Consider the following 21,400-nt stretch of genomic DNA (forward strand, 5'->3'; position numbering starts at 1 on the left):
GCCTCATTATCCCAGAGTTTAATGTTAATCAGAAGCAATTGATAGACTTTCTATGGAGCTTTATATTGGATTTGGCCATGCTTCAAAAGCATTTGGGTGTGGCATCTTCCACAAGGGCTCAGGGGCTAGTGTGAAAGGTCAGTGCAACTGTTGTCTCCTTCACCATATAGATGGAAACATCTCTTTCTGAGATGGATTGAATCTGAACCAGAAAGTATCAATTAGAACATGCAATTTGATGCCAACTCATGTAGAGATCAAAATGAAGAGAAGGAAAATGGAATTGAAAGAGAGATTTTTAAAATCAGCAAAAGAATGCATACTTAAAAATGTCTCCAATAATAATTTTTAAGTCTGAAAGAAGAATACTTGTAAAAGTAAACTTTCAGATCAGAAAGGTTGTTTGGCAGTAATTAAGACTTATTAAAAATGCAGAACCCAAATGTTTTCTCCTGTTTCTCAGAGATGCACCAACTTCACTCCCTTACATCTGTTTTATTGCTGAGAGCATATTTCCTCTCATGGGAAAGTCTGGTATCCAGAGGGCTTAGTCTCAAAATTAAAGGGTGTCAATTTTAGCCTGAGATGAGGAGGAATTTCTTCTCAGAAGGAGGAGAGTCAGAGTCATAGAGATGTACAGCATGGAAACAGACCCTTCGGTCAACTCGTCCATGCTGACCAGATATCCCAACCCAATCTAGTCTTTGGAACTGTTTGCCACCGAGAGTCTTGGGGCAATATCCTTGTGTTTATTAAGCTGGATAGATCCTTGATCAGTAGGGAAATCAAAGGTTGTGGGAATATGGATGTGAGGAGCGTCTGATCAGCTATGATCCTATTGAATGGTGAAATAAGCTCGAGAACCTGAACAGCTTACTCTTCTTCCTATTTTGTAGGATCTCATGGTCCTGGCTAATTGTCTTCCAATCTTGCTGTGCGCAGATTGGCTGCTGTGTTTCCTATGTGACAACAGAGACCACACTCTAATACTGCTGTGGCTGTAAAGCACTGAAGAGTGTGCTGAGGTTGTGAAGATTCTTTAAGGACAAGTCTGTCTTCCTTGATTTCAGGAGCAAACTCCCTGGAGCAAGAAGCTGTTTGGATTGCCCCTTTTAATAAAGTTTATGGATATGGCTGTTTTTTACTGGTTGTCAGGAATAAAATGAGTTATTTGTTAAAGATTAGTGATGCTGGTGCATAAATTTTAGATAAATTATACAACTTCTACAATTCCCTTGTAGTCTGCGCCTGGATGATTCCCTAACCAAGCTAAATAGATAATCATGATTTGGAGATGCTGGTGTTGGACTGGGGTGCACAAAGTTAAAAGTCACACAACACCAGGTTATAGTCCAACAGGTTTATTTGGAAGCACTAGCTTTCAGAGCACCGCTCCTTCACCAGGTGTTTGTGGAGTATGAGAAAGACACAGAATTTAGAGCAAAGGTTTACAGTGTGATGTAACTGAAATCATATATTAGTCTTTTTCAATACATAATTTCAGTTACATCATACTGTAAACTTTTGCTATAAATTCTGTGTCTTTCGATCATATACTCCACAACCACCTGATGAAGGAGCAGCACTCCGAAAGCCAGTGCTTCCAAATAAACCTGTTGGACTGCAACCTGGTATTGTGTGATTTTTAACTAAATGGATAAGTTATAGGTTCAATCTGGCAAGGGATGTACATTCTTGCTCTGCACTGCATTTAGTAACATGAGAAGTTTCACAACAGTAACTTGCGATTCGTAAAATTGTACTTTCTGCCACCTTACAATACTGTATTTTCTTCTCTAATGCAGGCAAAACCCACCACAGATGAGTCCATTGTAATTCAAAGCATAAAATAGGACCTTTTCAATGCCTTGTTGTCATTTGCCTATTTGAATAAGAAAGTGCTGCTAATGACGTTTGTGAGAAGCAGTTAATACAGTTGGCTGATGTATGTTGACGGGCCCATAATGGTTCAATCGTCATCAACACCAAACTACTTCAGCTTTAGAAATTAGACAAATGTGTTTTGTCTTTTCAGTTTTGTCTTGCTGTTTTATTTGGCTGAAACATACCCTTTGTGATGCACATGGCTATCAATTGATTCCCTCGGGTGAAGAAACAGATACCATAGATCTTTCACTTGTCCACAGGCATTATTAATTTTCTTTGTCCTTTTCAGTTGAAGCTGCTGGAGGCAAGGCTTTACCCTGTGTTGTCGATGTGCAAAATGAGGAGCAAATCAGTGAGGCAGTGGAGAATGCAGTGAAGACCTTTGGAGGTACAGTTTTATTTTCTGAGTTTATTATTATTATTGTGGATCTATGTACTTTGTGCAAAGTCATCCAAAGTCTGTAAATTCTTGTGGAGGAATAACCATACAAGGCACAGTATTGTTAACTTGTATATTAACTAGTAGAAGTTTTTGACAACAAAAACTAGTACTTAACATTCCATTAATTGAAACATGATATACTGTAGAACAAAAGGTTCAGGGTTTCACTCTCTTATGAATCCAAGGACTTGAAGGAGCTTTTCTAATTCTCTGAAGCCACTTGACTTGTGATGTCATAGAATCCCTATAGTGTGAAACAGGCCATTCAGCCCATCAAGTCCACGCTGACCCTCTGAAGAATGTCCCGCTCAGATCCCTGCCTGCCCATCCACCCTATCCATGTAACTCTGCATTTAGCATGGCAGTCCACCTAACCTGCACATCTTGGGACTGTAGGAGGAAACCGAAGCAACCAGAGGAAACCCATGCAGACATGGGGAGAATGTGCAAATTCCATACAAGCAGCCACTTCAGGCTAATATCAAACCTGCTCCCTGGCATTGTGAGGCAGCAGTGCTAACCACTGCGTCACCCATTGCTGCCATGTTCTTGAATATTTCAAGGAAAAAATCTTAAAACAGCAGGCATATGAAGAAGCTTTAAATTTCCAGCTTTAAAAATTCATTTGTAGCATATAGGCATCGCTGGCTGGCCAGCATTTATTGCCTATCCCTACTGCCTGTCAGAAGGTGGTGGTGAGTTGCCTTCTGGCGTCGCTGCAGTTCATGTGCTGTACAATGACCTACAATGCCCTTAGGGAGGGAAATTCAGGACTTTGAAGGAATGGTGACATATTTCCAAGTCAGGGTGATGAGTAGTTTGGAGACAAAATTGAGGGTGGTAGTGTTTCCATTCTTCTGCTGCCCTTGACCTTTTAGATGGAAGTGGTCGTGGGTTTGGAATGTGCTGCCTAAGGATCTTTGGTGAATTGCTACAATGAATCTTGCAGATAGTGCGCATTGGTCGACTGAATATCAGAGGTGGAGGGAGTAGATGTTGATGGTGTGGAGTCAGTCAGGACAGCTGCTTTATCCTGGATGGTTTCAAACCTCTTGAGTGTTGATGGAGCTGCAGGTATCCCGGCAAGCAGGGAGTATTCCATTACACTCCTGACTTGTGCCTTTTAGATGCTGGACAGGGTTTAGGGAGTCAGAAGATGAGATACTTGCCACATCATTCCTAGCCTCTGACTTGTTCTTGTTGTCACTGTGTTTATGCGGTGAGTCCAGTTGAGTTTCTGATTAATGGTAACCCTGGGATGTTGATAGTGAGGGATTCACTGACGGTAACACCATTGAATGTCAATGGGCAGCTGTTAGATTGTCTTTTACTGGAGATGGTCATTGCCTGGTTTTTGTGTAGTGTGAATGTTACCTGCCACTTGTTAGCCCAAGCCTGAATATTGAGGAGAAAGTGAGGTCTGCAGATGCTGGAGATCAGAGCTGAAAATGTGTTGCTGGAAAAGCGCAGCAGGTCAGGCAGCATCCAAGGAACAGGAGAATCGACGTTTCGGGCATAAGAGGAAGGGCTTATGCCCGAAACGTCGATTCTCCTGTTCCCTGGATGCTGCCTGACCTGCTGCGCTGTTCCAGCAACACATTTTCAAGCCTGAATATTGTCCAGATCTTGTTGCAATTGAACACTGATCGCTTCAGTATCTGAGGAGACTACGTTAACTCCTAAGGCTCCTAGCTCCACTTTAGCCAGTCTGCTGCTGCCTTTCTCCATCCCCCTCTCTCTGCAGTGGCATACATCCTCTCTCATACTAAATGGAATTGTCCAACAAACCATTAATCCTTTTCTTCAAGCAATTACACTGAGCCCTAATATTGGATTCTAATGGTTAACTGTATTGTAAAGCTGGTCTGGAATACTTAATGACTGTAACTGTTTCTTTAGTCAACTCAAAACTCAGACTATCCCTTGAACCCAACTTGCTGCCCCAGCCACAGGCCCTTTTCTGGCAAATGCTATCCCCTGGGTAGTGCAGAAATCCCAGTGTCTTCTTTGAAGCCTCTCTGAAGGCAATTTTGTCCTGTTCAAAATTAATTTAATGCAACTGTGGCAACCAAACTTAGAAATCCTAATTAAGATTTATGAATCTTGACTTAGGGTAGAAATGTCCCGAATTTCCCCAGCAACAACTTGATGCTAAGGCAACTTTCCTTGAGGTGGTCAGCATGGATTAGCATGAACTGCAATCCATAGTTTGCATCTTAAAAAGGCTGCTCTGAAAGACCCAGTGCCCAGACATCTACCTGACCATGACAGTATCTGATTTAAGGTTTCTTAAGTGGTTTATTTGCATGCAGTGCAATTTGCTAATTTTAAGCCCCATTTACTGCACACATTAATCACTGATTTAATTTTGAGTAAGGGGTTATCCTGACATAGCAGTGGAGTGATAGCTTCCATCTGCCAGGGACTGATGTGCTTATAAAACTGATATGCTACCTCAATGTGTAATGCAGGTGTTTAAATCACCACACAATTCAAACATCACAGTGCAATTCAAACAACAGGATCCATTTTTAGGCTGGATCCAGAGATCTGTAGTTATGCATGCACACATGCACATCATTTTAACAAGAATCACCACATTAAAGCATAAGTTTAAACCCTCCTTGGTATGTCCTAAAGCCATCCACTGATTCACTGTTCCGAGTAGGGCACTTAGAAAGTTCAAATGAAAGGTTGAATTACATGTGTGAAAGGGAACAGTTAATCCCCATTTTATGATCTAACTATCTATTCTTTGGGAACTGAGAGAATCGAGGGATATGGGAATAGGGTAGGAAAGTTAAGTTGAAGTGAAACATCATCTGTTGAATCAATCAGCCATGATCTGATTGAATAACAGATCAGACTCGGGTTTCAAGCCCCTGCTCCTTTCTCTTCTCACAGAATTATTACAGCACAGAAGGAGGATCTTCAGCCCGCCATGTCTCTACTGGCCCTCTGAATGAATGGGCAATTTACCTCATGTCTTTCTGCATCTCTTGCTGGTAACCATGCGGATTTCTCCTTTTTTTTTTAGCTAACATTGCAAATCCCTCATGAAAGCTTCAATTGAACCTGCCTTCATGCTCACTGGGGTGATGCATTCCAGATCCAGATTTTTCCTTATTTCACTTTTGCTTCCTTTGCCTTTTACTTTAAATCTGTGCCCACTTGTTTGTTATACCTTCACAATTTCTCCTTATCTATTCTGTCCAGACCCCTCATGATTTTGAATACCACTATCCAATCCTTTCCCAATGTTCTTTTCTCCCAGGCAAACAGTCTGAACTTCTCCAATCTATTTCAAAAACTGAAGTTCCTCATCCCAGGAACCATTCTCCCGAATTGAATTATGTTCTCTATCTCCAACTTGAAGAGAAGGGCGAGGGGTCCTTGATGGTTATCTGGTGGAGCAGAACAAATGTTGAATCATGCAACTAAATCCTGTACGGATACTTTTTTTCAATCAGTAAGTTGAAAGTTATAACAAATTTCCATCTTGTGATTTTTGACACCATGCAGCCATGGCAACGACTACATCACAATTAATATTGTCAATTCCGGAGGTTGCTAAGTTCTAGCATGAAGAAGAATGAGAATGAAAATAAATCCTAAAGCATCATTCCTGATTTCATTTCTCTTAACTGACGAGCCAGAAAATTTCTTCGATTTTTTTTGCGATATATACACACCAGAACTTGGGATAATATGCATCTCTGACCAAAAACCTGACCCCAGAATTGCAAAGGAATTATGTGATGTGTATGGTGTTTTGTCTTCTACTCTGAATTGGACCAGTTGGTCTTAGAATTCATAGTAATAGACCACTATGTCATTCCACCCTTGAAAAGTGTTGCAGCACACACCAGTAAGTATGTGTCCCTGAAACTTGGAGCTTGCTCATCTGAGTAATGTGGCAGACAAAGTAGAGAGAACATTGTTAGCAAAACTAGGGACCTGGGTTGTTTTTATACAAACATAGAGTTGATGTAACATTGATTGCAACAACATGCAGGTCATTGAATACACTGTCTGTACTTTGAGTTTTAATGTATTGTAAAGATCCTCCTCACCTTTTGCCAACACTTATATTTTAATAGCCCTGTGCCATAATTCTCCAGAAACGGTATGAATGTATTTGAATAAATCTTCAGGCAACACATGGGAGGAGATTATAAAAGGAAAAATATGGGATGAGATAAGAAAGGAGCTGCTGTTGCGATAGTCATCAAAGAGTCACTTGCTTCAATAAGGAGAAATTATATCTTTGAAAGTTCCTCAATTGAGGGACCATGGGTAGAATTTAAAAGCTAAGAAGGCAATCATGGTATTGGGGTGTACTGTAAACCTCCAAACCATCAGGGAAATATAGAAGGGCAGATATGATGGCAAATCTCAGAATAGGGTATTAATAGGGGATTTTGGCTTCTCCAATATTAACAGAGATAGACAAAGTATGAAAGGCTTTTTTCTTGTGAAAGGTTTCTTGAATTATGTACTGGAGAAAGTTTTAAGCCAACAGATAGAAAACCCTTCAAGAGAGGAGGCAGTGCTGGACTGAATTTTGGAGGAACATCTGGGTAATTGGTAGAAATCTCAGGAAGGAACAACTTGGTGATTGTGATCATAATTCAGTCAGATTTAAATTGGTTATAAAAAATGGCCAAAGTTGGACTGGAAATAAAGGTTCTGAAATGGTGAAAGGCCTATTTTAATTTGACAGGATCTAGCCACAACTCCTGATAAGAAAATCTGCATCAGAGCAGATTGGGAGTCATTTAAAAAGGAGATAGTCAGTGTTCAAGGCCAACAATTTTCTGTAGTGTTGAAAGGAGATGCAAGCAAGTCTAGCTGTCTTTCCATAACCCTTGATGTCTTTAAAATAAAAAAAAACCCTCCTTGAATATATTTAGTGACTTGGCCTCCAAAGCCTTTTGTGTTCGAGAATTCTACATGTTCACTATACTCTGAGTGAAGAAACGCTTCTTCATCTCTGTTCTAAATGGTCTATCCTGTCTCTGGCACTAGTCTCCTTGTTGATTGGAAACATCCTTCCTCCATCTAGTCTGTACAGCCCTATTACAATTTTATGCATTTCAATCAGATCCCCTCTCATTTTCTAAGCTCCAATCAAACAAATCTCTCTTCATAGGACAGTCCTGCTATCTCCAGTATCAGCCTGGTGAACCTCAGCTGCACTCCTTCAATGGCAAACATCTCTTTTCTTATGGAGGGAAACCAAAACTGCACACAGTACTCCCAGCTGCAATCTTACCAAGGCCTGATACAACTACAGGAAGGCATACCTACTTCTGAACTCTAATCTTCTTGCACTAGAGGCCAATATATCACTTGCCTTCCAATTTGCTTGCTGCACCTCATTGTCTGGGTTCATTAACTAATATACTAGGACACCCAGATCTCTTCATATGTCCAAACATCCCAATATCTCACCATTTGTATAATATTTTTCCTTTCTCACACTGAAGTGTATAACTTCACATTTAGCCGAGTTCTTTTGCATCTGCTGTGTATTTGCCCACTCACTCATCTAAGTCATGCTGAAGCCTCCTTGCATCCTCCTCACAACTCTCAGTTTGATCCATTGTTGTGTCATCAGCAAACATGGAAATGTTCCATTTGGTTCCCTCATCCAGATTATTTATACGTGTTGTGAATAGATGCATTAAAGCGCTGACCTTTTCAGTATCTCCGTAGTCACTACTTGCCACTTGCAAAAAGACTCAATTAATTCTACTCTCTATTTTCAGTCTGTAAACTAATTCACAGCCCATGCCAGTTATATTATCCTCACCCCAAGTGCTTTAACTTTGTCCACTAACCTTAAATGAGGGTCCTGAAGAAAAGTCTTCTAAAAAATCAATGTGCACCACATCCCCTTGATTCTCCACTATCTTTTCTACTAGTTACAACCTCAAAAACTCTAGGAAATTTGAGAAACATGATTTGCCTTTCCAGTTAGTCTAATGTCAGCTGCCAGTATTAGCACGCTTAAAATAGGATAAATCACCAGTCCTCAATGAGATGTATTCTAGATTGCTGTGGGAGGCAAGGAATGAGATTGCAAGGAACATTAATTTTCAAATCCTCTCTGGACACTGGAGAGATACCAGAGGACTGAACAACAGCTAATGCAGAACCATTAGCGAAGATGGGTGGTAGGGATAAACAAGGGAACAGTAGACCAGTGAGTTTGACATCAGAGACATGGAGACTTTGGAAAATATTCCAAGGCGCAGAAACAATAATTACTCGATAATCGACATGGCTTTATCGGGGAGATCATTTCGTACAAATTTGAACTTTTTTTGAGGAGGTATCTAGGTATGTTGATGAAGATAGTGCAGTTGATGTTGTGTACGTGGACTTAAGTAAGGCTTTTGACAAAGTGTTGAATGGGAAACTGGTCACGAAAGGAAGAGCCTCTGGAATCCTCAGCAAATTGGTTCCAAGCTGGGCAGAGTGACAGATGGCAGACGGTTCTGGTTAAAGGTTGTTTTTGTGACTGGAGCCTTTGTCCAGTGATATACCATAGGTTTTAGTGCTGAGTCCTTTGTTGTTTGTAGGGTATGTTCACTATTTAAACACATGTATAAGTGGTTTGCTCAGTAGGTCCTCAGATGACACAAAAATTGGTGGTGAGGTAAATAGCAAGGAGTAAATGCTGAGACTACAGGCCAATACAGAAGGGTTGGTCAGATGGGCGGAACAATGGCAAATGTAATTTAATCCCAAAAAGTGTGAATGCTGTGTTTTGGACAAACTTAAAAAGCACACAACACCGGATTATAGTCCCGACAGGTTTATTTGGAAGCACTAGCTTTCAGAGCGTAGCTCCTTCATCAGGTGGTTGTGGAGTATAAGCTGAAACTCTACAACCACCTAATGAAGGAGCAGTGCTCCAAAAGCTAGTGCTTCCACTTAAACCTGTTGGACTATAACCTGGTGTTGTGTGATTTTTAACTTTGTCCACCTCAGTCCAACACCAGCACTTCGAAGTCATGGATGTATTTTGAGAAGCCTAAAAAGGCAAGGGAGTACATAAACTCATAGAGATGTACAGCATGGAAACAGACCCTTTGGTCCAAGTCATCCATGCTGACCAGATATCCTAAATTAATCTAGTCCCAATGTGATGAATGGTTGGACCATGGACAGTGCTGAGGATCAGCAAGACCTTAGTTTGTAAGTACATTGATCCTTGAAGTTAACAGGACAAGGGGATAGGGTGGTTAAGAAGGTGTATGTGATACTTGCCTACATTAGTAAATGCATAGAATATAAGAGCTGGGAGGTTATGATGGAGCTGCAAAAGACATTGGCTGGGCCATAGCTGGTGTACTCTGTGGAGTTCTGGATATCACACTACAGGAAGGACATGATTACTTTGGTGAGGGTGCAGAGGAGATTCACCAGGATGTTGTTTGGTTGGAGTGATTCAGTTATCAAGAAAAAGAAGATAGGCTGAGGTTGTTTCCTTTTGAGCAATGAAGGCTGAGGGGGGACTGAGAGTCATAGAGATGTAAAATACTGGAAAGTGGGACTTGATGCTTGATGATTGGCACACACAATGGACTAAAGGACCTCTTTCCATGTGATAGTGTGTTGGACTCTATCTATCCTATCATTACCTTCCTTTTTGTTCACTTGCTTCAAAAATCAAAGGACTGCACTAAGAGAAGAACCACTTGCATTTGTTTAAAGTAGTAAAATAATCCAAGGAAACTGTATGGATTGAATATGTTTAGACTGTTGTAGTGCATTGAAGTGCAGACTGAGCGAACAAAGAAATTTCTCCAATCAGAATAAATCTGTCAGTGGTTAAAGTGCAAAAGGCAGCCTGTTGATCTGGACCTTTGCAGTCTTCAATAATGTCTCAGTGACTCAGTTGCATTGAACAATTAAGTGACTCAGTAGATGGAAAAGGGGAATTACCTTTGCGCCCAGGGTCGTGCCCGTACACAGGGAGCACATGTAGTATCCACCAGTCCTCCCAATGCCTTTACAGAGGCACCACAGTGGGGGTAGATGCTTTATCCCGCCTTCCGGTTGGATTTTGTTTTAGCCCCCTCCCCCTTTCCCTCACCTTTGATGGTTTACATTGTCCTTAGTGAGTTCTGCATGTAAATTTAATCAATTAGGAAACACTGATTTACTGGTGGTTGTTAATTGATGAAGAAATATTATATGTGATTTGGTAATTGAAAAATTTGTGTGGAAGAGCACTTCTGGATATAAAAGAAAGAAAAGAGCAATTGGAGTTTTTGTGGTTCAATGCAAATGTCCCTATATCTGATACCAGGAGGCCTGGTTCAAGTCCCACCTACTCTAGAAGTGTGTAATGACCTCTTTGACAGTTTGTTCAGGAATAGGAGGGCTGTTGTGCACTAGTAGTGTCCATACCTTTGGACTTGAAAGTCTGGGTTCAAGTTTCCCCTGCTTTGGAGGTATGTCCTGATGTCTCCAAATAGGCTGATTAAATATTACTTAAAAGGGACTAGGTGTGACTAGTGTGTTGGAAGGAGCTGTTACAACCATGGGTGCCCAACATTTTCACGGTATAATCTCAAAGAGCAATTGGCAATGACGTTGTCCTTAAGCAGCCAACTTGTTTTAGCGGTGTTGACTGAGAAATGAATACTGGTCAGGATGCCAGATGAATTCCTTTGCTCATCCATTAGCCTTACGGGGCATTTTACATTGTCTTGAGCAGTTCAACCCTTCATTCAAATGATGGCAAGTATAATGTTACGGTATTGCACTGTAGTATTCAGTTTAGATTATTTTCTCATGTCCAGTTGTGGGGCTTGATCACATGACCTTCTGACTCGTACTCCACTGGGTCAGGCTGTATTCAGAAATGCAGTGCATCATAACTGATCCTTCATGGTAAGAGTGAATTGGAGCAAGTAGCCCACCAAGAATCTGCACCTCCAAGAGAAGTGGGTAACAATTGGGGTGACAGGTTATGAGCAGACTATTTTGGTGATTGATTTTTATTTATTCCAACAGGTATAGATATACTGATAAATAATGCTAGTGCCATTAATCTAACTGGGACCCTGGAAACGCCAATGAAGAAAGTGGACCTCATGATGAATATCAACTCCAGGGGGACTTATCTAACGTAAGTGTCTAAATAATTATCAACCCTTGGCTGTCTTCTTGCAGTGAGTGATCAGAAGACCTTGGGAAGTGCCACATGATTAGGGAAGAAAATTGCATGTATGTTCAAATTTTTTTAATGAAGATGATAACGTTTGATACTTAATTAGCAACTTTAACTCAGGAATCCCACAGGAACTTTTATTGAATAAAAGTTACCACCGTCTTGGCTTTGGACATTTGTTTGGACAAGTGACCAAAAGTGATGGTCAAGGAGAGATTTTATACAGTATCCTAAAGAAGAAGGGAGGGAATTGCGCACAGCATTATGGCCTAAGTAATTGAAGGCATGGCCTCCAATGATGGAACATAATTGGAGGAGTACCAAGAATCTTGAAAGGTTGTTGGATTACATAATATTAGAATTAGGGAGACGTTAGACCTGGAAAGGCTTTAAAAATAAGGATGAGCTTTGTCAAATATGACGCTTGTTTGAATTATTTTGGGGCAACAATGTAGCTTTGATGCAGAAACTTCATTGAGAAAGGATTTATTTAAGTTAGTACTGAAGAGTTTAAATGAAGTTATGTCATCTTGGAACAAAGAGCAAGGAATTCTTTTATTCTTCTCATGTTTTTGATGATGTTGAGTGGATGCTGACCTTGCTTAGGCAGCCAGCTGCTCATCTTCTGTCTCCACTGCCCAAGGGAATGGGTGGCAGTATTTTGGTAGATTAAGGAGGATTAACTAATTTCCACACATTTCAAGACACCAGACTCTTATACTGGTTCATTTGAAAAACAGTCCTGATGCTCACGTTGATGTTTTTCAAACAAATGTCATCATAAAACTGTGTTGCAACAACGTCCTGATGGGAGCCGTGCTCAACTTTAACCATAAGACCTGTTGCACTACAGTATTCAGCTAAATAATTCAAGTTAACCATAAACTGTCCTCGCTTGTTCTGGGTGGAGCATTGTCTTTTTGCTTCTTTTAAACCTGTATAAGATATGTTAATACAAGTCCATCAAATTGAGTGAAAAATCACGGTATTCAGGATGGACTACATATTATCACTAGTGAGAGTATGTAGTCCATCTGAAAACCAGTGATTTTCACTAAATTAGTGATCCATTTTTGCTTTCACTCTGTGTCCCCCACTTGGTAAGACCTAGGGTCCATGTGTTCCAAACAGCTGGTTCACACGGTTTGAGATTTATGTCTCAGAAACCTTTCTTAATTCTTCTCAAACTTCAATATTGAATATAATTTTTAGATTAGTTTAGATTCCCTACAGTGTGGAAACAGGCCCTTCAGCCCAACAAGTCCACACCGACCCTCTGAAGAGCTTCCCACCCAAACCCATTCCCCTACATTTACCCCTGACTAATGCACCTAACACGACGGGCAATTTAGCATGGCCAGTTCACCTAACCTGCACATCTTTGGACTGTGGGAGGAAACTGGAGCACCCGGAGGAAATCCACGTAGAGACAGGAGAATGTGCAAACTCCACACACAAAGACACCTGAGGTAGGAATTGAACCCGGGTCCCTGGCGCTCAGAGGTAGCAGTGCTAACCATTGAGCCACCTTGCCGCCCATATTGTTCCCACTAAATGTGAAACACACCTTACAAAGAAACTGTACTTTCCTGGAGCCAAATCTCCTCATTTTAATCCTTTGAATGAAGACCTGCATTTATACAGCATGTCTCTCAGTGTCAGAACATCTTAAAACAATTTTATAGCCAGTGATGTATTTGTGAAAACTATTTACTGATCTGTTGGAAACACAGGAGCCAATTTGCATACTGCAACCTCCCAAAACCAGCACTGTGATAACGGACAGTTTCTTTTTGTGTGATGTTAATAGAGAGATGCTATTCTTGCTTTTTTTAAAAAAAACCATGCCACAGAATCTTTTCTATCCATGTGAGTGAGCCAACGAGACCTCTGTATAATGCCTCATCCATCAAGTGGTGCTTGCAACAGTGCAGCACTCCATGCCACAGCTCTGAAATGGCAGCTTAGATTTTTGTGTTGAAGTCTCCGAGAGTCACCTTTGAGTCTACTAGGTGAGCATGCTACCAACTGAGCTACAGCTGACTCTGACTTTGTCTGCTATCATTTTACCTTTTCCGTTTGCAACTTCCATTTGAGCGTGATGCAGATATTTTGGGTGCTGGTTCAGTGTGAGTGACCCTTGGCTTTACAGTTGAGGTGAAACTCACATAAGCATAAATTTAGCATGAGAGGGGAAAGAGCCTTTGTGTGGAGCCACAGAAAATGGGGGAGATACTAAATGAATATTTTGCATCAGTATTTATTGTGGAAAAGGATATGGAAGATATTGACTGTAGGGAAATAGATGGTGACATCTTGCAAAATGTCCAGATTACAGAGGAGGAAGTGCTGGATGCCTTGAAACGGTTAAAGGTGGATAAATCCCCAGGACCTAATCAGGTATACCTGAGAACTCTGTGGGAAGCTAGTGATTGCTGGGCCTCTTGCTGAGATATTTGTATCGTCGTTAGTCACAGGTGAGATGCCGGAAGACTAGAGGTTGGCAAACATGGTGCCACGGTTTAAGAAGGGCGGTAAAGACAAGCCAAGGAACTATAGACCGGTGAGCCTGGCCTCAGTGGTGGGGAGGTTGTTGGAGGGAATCCTGAGGGACAGGATGTACATGTATTTGGAAAGGCAAGGACTGATTCGGGATAGTCAACATGGCTTTGTGCGTGGGAAATCATTTCTCACAAACTTGATTGAGTTTTTTGAAGAAGTAACAAAGAAGATTGATGAAGGCAGAGCAGTAGATGTGATCTATATGGACTCCAGTAAGGCATTCAACAAGGTTCCCCATGGGAGACTGATTAGCAAGGTTAGATCTCATGGAATACAGGGAGAACTAGCCATTTGGATACAGAACTGGCTCAAAGGTAGAAGACAGAGGGTGGTGGTGGAGGGTTGTTTTTCAGACTGGAGGCCTGTGACCAGTGGAGTGCCACAAGGATCGGTGCTGGGCTCTCTACTTTTTGTCATTTATATAAATGATTTGGATGTGAGCATAAGAGGTACAGTTAGTAAGTTTGCAGATGACACCAAAATTGGAGGTGTAGTGGACAGCGAAGAGGGTTACCTCAGATTACAACAGGATCTGGATCAGATGGGCCAATGGGCTGAGAAGTGGCAGATGGAGTTTAATTCAGGCGAGGTGCTGCATTTTGGGAAAGCAAATCTGAGCAGGACTTACACACTTAATGGTAAGGTCCTAGGGAGTGCTGCTTGGAGTGCAGGTTAATAGCTCCTTGAAAGTGGAGTTGCAGGTAGATAGGACAGTGAAGAAGGCGTTTGGTATGCTTTCCTTTATTGGTCAGAGTATTGAGCACAGGAGTTGGGAGGTCATGTTGCGGCTATACAGGACATTGGTTAGGCCACTGTTGGAATATTGCGTGCAATTCTGGTCTCCTTCCTATCGGAAAGATGTTGTGAAACTTGAAAGGGTTCAGAAAAGATTTACAAGGATGTTGGCAGGGTTGGAGGATCTGAGCTACAGGGAGAGGCTGAACAGGCTGGGACTGTTTTCCCTGGAGCGTCGGAGGCTTGAGGGGTGACCTTATAGAGGTTTACAAAATTATGGGGGTCATAGATAGGATAAATAGACAAAGTCTTTTCCCTGGGGTCTGGGAGTCCAGAACTAGAGGGCATAGGTTTAGGGTGAGAGGGGAAAGATATAAAAGAGACCTAAGGGACAACTTTTTCACACACACGGTGGTACGTGTATGGAATGAGCTGCCAGAGGATGTGGTGGAGGCTGGTACAATTGCAACATTGAAGAGGCAGTTGGATGGATATATGAATAGCAAGGGTTTAGAGGGATATGGGCTGGGTGCTGGTAGTTGGGACTAGATTGGGTTGGGATATCTGGTCAGCATGGACGGGTTGGAACGAAGGGTCTGTTTCCATGCTGTACATCTCTATGACTCTAAAAAGGACCTACGGGCCAACATTTTCATGCAATGAGTTGTGCATGTATGGAATGAGCTGCCAGAGGAAGTGTAGAGGCTGATACAATTACAATTTTTAGAAGACTTCTGTATAGGTACATGAATAAGAAGGGTTGAGAGGGTCATGGGCCAATTCTTGGCAAATGGGACTCGATTAATTTAGGATATCTGGTCGGCATTGATGGATTGGACCAAAGGATCTGTTTCTGTGCTGTTTATCTCTATGACTGTATAACAATTAATTCCACATCTTCTGGATTAATTGCACAGGGCTGGTGTGGTTTGCCATTAACTCTTTGTGCAGATGAAATCACTGTTCCTTTTATTGTCATTCAAAGTGAGCTTCCAGAGGATGTGGTGGAGGCTGGTACAATTGCAACATTTAAGAAGCATTTGGATGGGTGTATGAATAGGAAGGGTTTGGAGGGATATGGGCCGGGCGCTGGCAGGTAGGACTAGATTAGCTTGGGATATCTGGTCAGCATGGTCGAGTTGGACGGAAGGGATATCTGGTCAGCATGGTCGAGTTGGACGGAAGGGATATCTGGTCAGCATGGTCGAGTTGGACGGAAGGGTCTGTTTCCATGCTGTACATCTCTATGACTATATGACTTCTTGGAGTTCTAATGATCATTGAATGCCATTCTCTTTCCATACAAAAGGTATCTATGCAGCGAAATACATCAGAATTAGGTGAGCAGAAGGAGTGGAAAGGACTGGAGGGATATGCTGAATGGAGGCAGTGCTTGTGTGCAGCAAGGACCTGATGGGCTGAATGGCCTGTTTCTATGAAATGTACATTCGTTCCATGGATATCTCCTTGAATTTGCTCAAGCATAGAAACTGAGGAAGACTTTATTAAATGTCACGGTCCTGAACTCATTGGAAATTGGAGATTTAACACACTGGAACTAAAGGTTCACCACCACTTCCACCCCCACCAACGTCACTCACCTGCATACTGCTGACTTGGCCCCCCCCCATAGATCCCACAGTCACCATCCCTGCCCCCCAGAGCCCTGAGGGGGACCCCACCCCTGCTCATGACTCCACCCCCAATCCCCCTACCACCACATTCACTCCAGTTATAGGCTCCGCCCCCACTCCCAGCTCCACACCTACACCAGGTCCTAGCTCCCAGCCCTGCCGAGTTTTCACCATTCCCTCAGACCTCCCCCTCACTGAGGACGAATGATCAGTCCTCAGCACAGGCCTTACCTTCATCCCCCTCCGCCCACACATCACTGAATTTAATACATGCCGTGATGTTGAGCACTTCTTCCACCGCCTCCGCCTCCAAGCTTACTTTTACAATCAGGACTCCCGCCCACCTTCCGAGGACCCCTTCACTCGCCTCCAACACACTCCATTCACCTGGACACCCTGTGCTGGCCTATTACCCGCTCTTGATCTCTTAATTTCTAACTGCCCCCAAGACATTAACTGTCTCAACCTGTCTACCCCACTCCAACCTCTCTCACTCACAACGCGCAGCCCTCCACTCCCTCTGCTCCAATCCCAACCTCACATCAAGCCAGCAGATAAAGGGGGTGCAGCGGTAGTCTGGCGCACTGACCTCTACACCGCTGAAGCCAGGCGCCAACTTGAAGACACCTCCTCAACCATGACCCCACCCCCCCCCCCATTACCAAACCAACGTCTTCCAGACCATACACAACCTCGTCACGTCAGGAGATCTCCCACCCACAGCTTCCAACCTCATAGTCCAGGAACCCTGCAATGCCCGATTCTACCTCCTTCCCAAGATCAAAAAGCCTGACCACCCCAGCTGACCCATTGTCTTAGCATCCTCCTGCCCTACCGAACTCATCTCCACCGACCTCGATACTGTCCTATCCCTCCAGTCCAGGAACACCCCACATACGTTAGAGACACCACCCATGCCCTCCAACTCCTCAAAGACTTCCGTTTCCCCGGCCCCTAATGCCTCATCTTCACCATGGACATCCAATCCCTGTACCCCTCCATCCACCATGACCAGGGCCTCCAAGCCCTCCGTTTCTTCCTCTCCTGACATCCCCAACAGTACCCTTCCACCGACACTCTCATTCGTTTGGCTGAACTGGTCCTCACCCTTAACAATTTCTCCTTCAAATTCTCACACTTCCTCCAGACCAAAGGGGTAGCCATGGGCACCCGTATGGACCCCAGCTATGCCTGTCTCTTTGTTGGCTACGTAGAACAGTCCATCTTCCGTAATTACACCGGCACCACTCCCCACCTCTTCCTCTGCTACATTGATGACTGCATTGACGCCACCTCGTGCTCCTGCGAGGAGGTTAAGCAATTCATCAACTTCACCAGCACATTCCACCACGACCTTAAATTCACCTGGACCATCTCTGACACTTCCCTCCCCTTCCTGGACCTCTCCATCTCCATTAATGACGACCGACTTGACACTGACATTTTTTTTACAAACCCACTGACTCCCACAAGTGCCTGGATTACACCTCTTCCCACCCTACCTCCTGCAAAAATACTATCCTGTCTTCCCAATTCCTCCGCCTCCACAGTATCTGCTCCCAGGAGGACCACTTCCACCACAGAACACACCAGATGGCCTCCTTCTTTAAAGACCGCAATTTCCCTTCCCACGTGGTTAAAGATACCCTCCAATGCATTTCATCCACATCCCATACCTCCGCCCTCAAACCACACCGCTCCAACCATAACAAGGACAGAGCCCCCCGGTCCTCACTTTCCACCCTACCAACCTTCACATTAACCGCATCATCCGCCGACATTTTCGCCACCTCCAAACGGACCCCACCACCGGGGGTATATTTCCCTCCCCACCCCTTTCCGCAAAGACTGTTCCCTCTGTGACTACCTGGTCAGGTCCATTCCCTCCAACAAACCACGCACCCACCCATCCTAGCACCTTCCCCTGCCACCGCCGGAATTGCAAAACCTGCGCCCACACCTCCCCCCTCACCTCCATCCAAGGCCCCAAAGGAGCCCTCCACATCCTTCAAAGTTTCACCTGCACATCCACCAATGTCATTTATTATATCCGTTGCTCCCGATGCGGTCTACATTGGGTAGACTGGATACCTTCTCGCAGAGCGCTTCAGAGAACCTCTCCAGGGCACCCACACCAATCAACCCCACCGCCCCGTGGCCCAACATTTCAACTCCCCCTCCAACTCTGCCGAGGACATGCAAGTCCTGGGCCTCCTCCACCGTCGCTCCCTCACCACCCAACACCTGGAGAAACACCGCCTCATCTTCCGCCTCGGAACATTTCAACCCCAGGGCATCAATGTGGACTTCATCAGTTTTCTTATTTCCCCTCCCCCCACCTTATCCCAGTTCCAACCTTCCAGCTCAGCACCATCCTCATGACCTGTCCTACCTGCCAATCTTCCTGCCCACCCACCTACCCCCCTCTCTGACCTATCACCTCCATCCCCACTCTTTGCTACCTTCTCCCCACCCTTACTCCCCTCCCATTTATCTCTCCGCTCCGCAGGCTCCCTGCCTTAAGTCCTGATGAAGGGCTTTTACCCAAAACGTCGATTTTCCTGCTCCTTGGATGCTACCTGACCTGCTGTGCTTTTCCAGCACCACTCTAATCTAGACTCTGATTTCCAGCATCTGCAGTCCTCACTTTTGCCTAAAGGTTTGCTGTCAAAGTACTATTTATTAACAGGCTGTGTAGCCAAAACCCAGATGATTTTTGATCACTGCAGTCTATCAAATAGACGGGATGAAACTGAATTCCCAGTAAAGGTCACAGGACAGAGGTCATGTGGTTCAATGGGTTGCATCCCTGCCTCTGTGCCAGAAATTTTGGATTTCGTTCCCACTATAAGACTTGATGGCCAAAGAAGGTGAGTTCATTTTGGAGCTAAGCAGATCAATTGCCAACCACACGTTGCTTCCCACTATGGGTGGCATGGTAGCTCATTGGTTAGCACTGCTGCCTCACAGCACCAGGAACCCAGGTTCAATTCCAACCTTGGGCTACTGTGGAGTTTGCACATTCTCCCTGTGCCTGCGTGAGTTTCCTCCCACAATGAAGGGACGTGTAGGTAGGTAGCCATGGGAAATACAGGGTAACAGGGATAGAGTAGGGGGGTTAGTCTGGATGGGGTGCTCTTCGGAGGGCTGGTGTTGACTTGATAGGCCTCCTTCCACACTGTGGCGATTTGATTATTCCCCACACAATAATGGCAGGTGGTAAGAGTGGGAAAGATTCCTAGTTAACCTAGCCAGTTGGATACAATTTGGCTTGAAGGTAGGAGACAGAGAGGGTGGTGGTGGATGGTTGCTCTTCAGACTGGAGGCCTGTGACCAGTGATATGCTGCAAGCAATGGTGCTGGTTCCTCTGCTTTTTGTCATTTATATAAATGATTTGGACGTAAATATAGGAGGTATGGTTAGTAAGTTTGCAGGTGACACCAAAATTGATGTTGTAGTGGACAGCAATGAAGGTTATCTCACAGTATAACAGGACCTTGATCAGTTGGGCCAATGGGCTGAGGAGTGGCAAATGGAGTTTAATTTAGATAAATGTGAGGTGGTAGAGCAAATCAGGGTAGAACTTGTATGCTTAATGGTAAGGTCCTGGGGAGTGTTGCTGAACAAACAGACCTTGGAGTGCAGGTTCACAATTCTTTGAAAGTGGAATTGCAGTTAGACTACCACCTGATGAAGGAGCGTCACTCCGAAAGCTAGTGTGCTTCCAATTAAACCTGTTGGACTATAGCCTGGTGTTGTGTGATTTTTAACTTTAAACACCCCAGTCCAACACCGGCATCTCCAAATCAGAACTGCAGTTAGACAGAGTAGTGAAGAAGGCATTTGGTTTGTTTGCATTTATTGGTCAGTGCATTGAGTATAGGAGTTGGGAGGTCATATTGTGGCTGTACAGGACTTGGTTAGGACACTTTTGGAATACTGTGTTCAATTCTGAAGTCCCTGCTGTAGGAAAGATCTTGTGAAGCTTGAAATGGTTCTGATAAGATCTATAAGGATGTTGCTCGGTTTGGTGGTTCTGAGATATAGGGAGAGGCTGAATAGATTGTTGCCATTTTCCCTGGAGCATTGGAGACTTAGGGTGTGCATATAGAAGTTTATAAAATCTTGAGGGGCCTTATGGATAAGGTGAATAGTCAAAGTCTTTTCCTCAGGTTAGGGGAATCCAAAACTAGAGGGCGTAGGTTTAAGGTGAGAGGAGAAAGATTTGAAAGGGACTTAAGAGGCAACGTTTTCACGCCGAGGGAGGTGCATGTATGGAATGAGCTGCCAGACCAAGTGGCGAAGGCTGGTACAATTACAACGTTTAAGAGGCATCTGGATGGATATATGAATAAGAAGAATTTTAAAGGTATGTGGGCCAAATGCTGGCAAATGGGATGCGGTGAATTTAGGATTTGTAGAGGACATGGATGAGTTGTTTCCATGCTGTACATCTCTATGATTGTATGTCTCAATAGAATCAAATAATCTTTACAATGTAGAAACAGACCATTCAGCCCAACAAGTCCATACCGACCCTCCGAAGAATAACCTACCCAGACCCATTCCCCTACCCTATTACTCTACATTTACCCTGACTAATGCACCTAACCTACACATTCCCGAACACTGTGGGCAATTGAGCATGGCCAATTCACCTGACCTGCAGAGCTTTAGACTATGATTGAAAGACTGTTGGAATGTTCATCATCAATGTTTTAACGTCAGACCATAACAGGCATTTAAAATTGCATGTTGTCACAAAAAAAACTTTGATTCTCTGAATGAACGCTAACTCACCACCAAAGGCAGTAGACCTCCTGCCTAACCAGAATGCCAAGGTTGGCTTGTTCATGATGGATGTGTTTTTACTTGAATTTTTTTTCAAAACGTACCTTTGCATGTCAGTCCTTGTTCCCTCTAACTCATAATGGGGGGAGGCAATGGTG

The 21,400-nt window shown here is 43.6% G+C and overlaps 1 protein-coding gene across 1 annotated transcript in view; it reads left to right on the forward strand.

Annotated features, from left to right (window-relative positions):
• hsdl2 (hydroxysteroid dehydrogenase like 2) overlaps positions 1-21,400 on the forward strand; it is a 131,881-nt gene that overhangs the window by 45,777 nt on the left and 64,704 nt on the right. Inside the window, exons 3-4 of the mRNA XM_043715880.2 lie at positions 2,177-2,275; positions 11,363-11,477. Coding sequence (XP_043571815.1) covers positions 2,177-2,275; positions 11,363-11,477 — 214 coding nt within the window. The remainder of the gene's footprint in view (positions 1-2,176; positions 2,276-11,362; positions 11,478-21,400) is intronic.

Source organism: Chiloscyllium plagiosum, unplaced genomic scaffold (assembly GCF_037043375.1).
Source record: "Chiloscyllium plagiosum isolate Xiang-an unplaced genomic scaffold, Cpla_swu_hap1 HiC_scaffold_2, whole genome shotgun sequence".
Classification (NCBI taxonomy): domain Eukaryota; kingdom Metazoa; phylum Chordata; class Chondrichthyes; order Orectolobiformes; family Hemiscylliidae; genus Chiloscyllium; species Chiloscyllium plagiosum.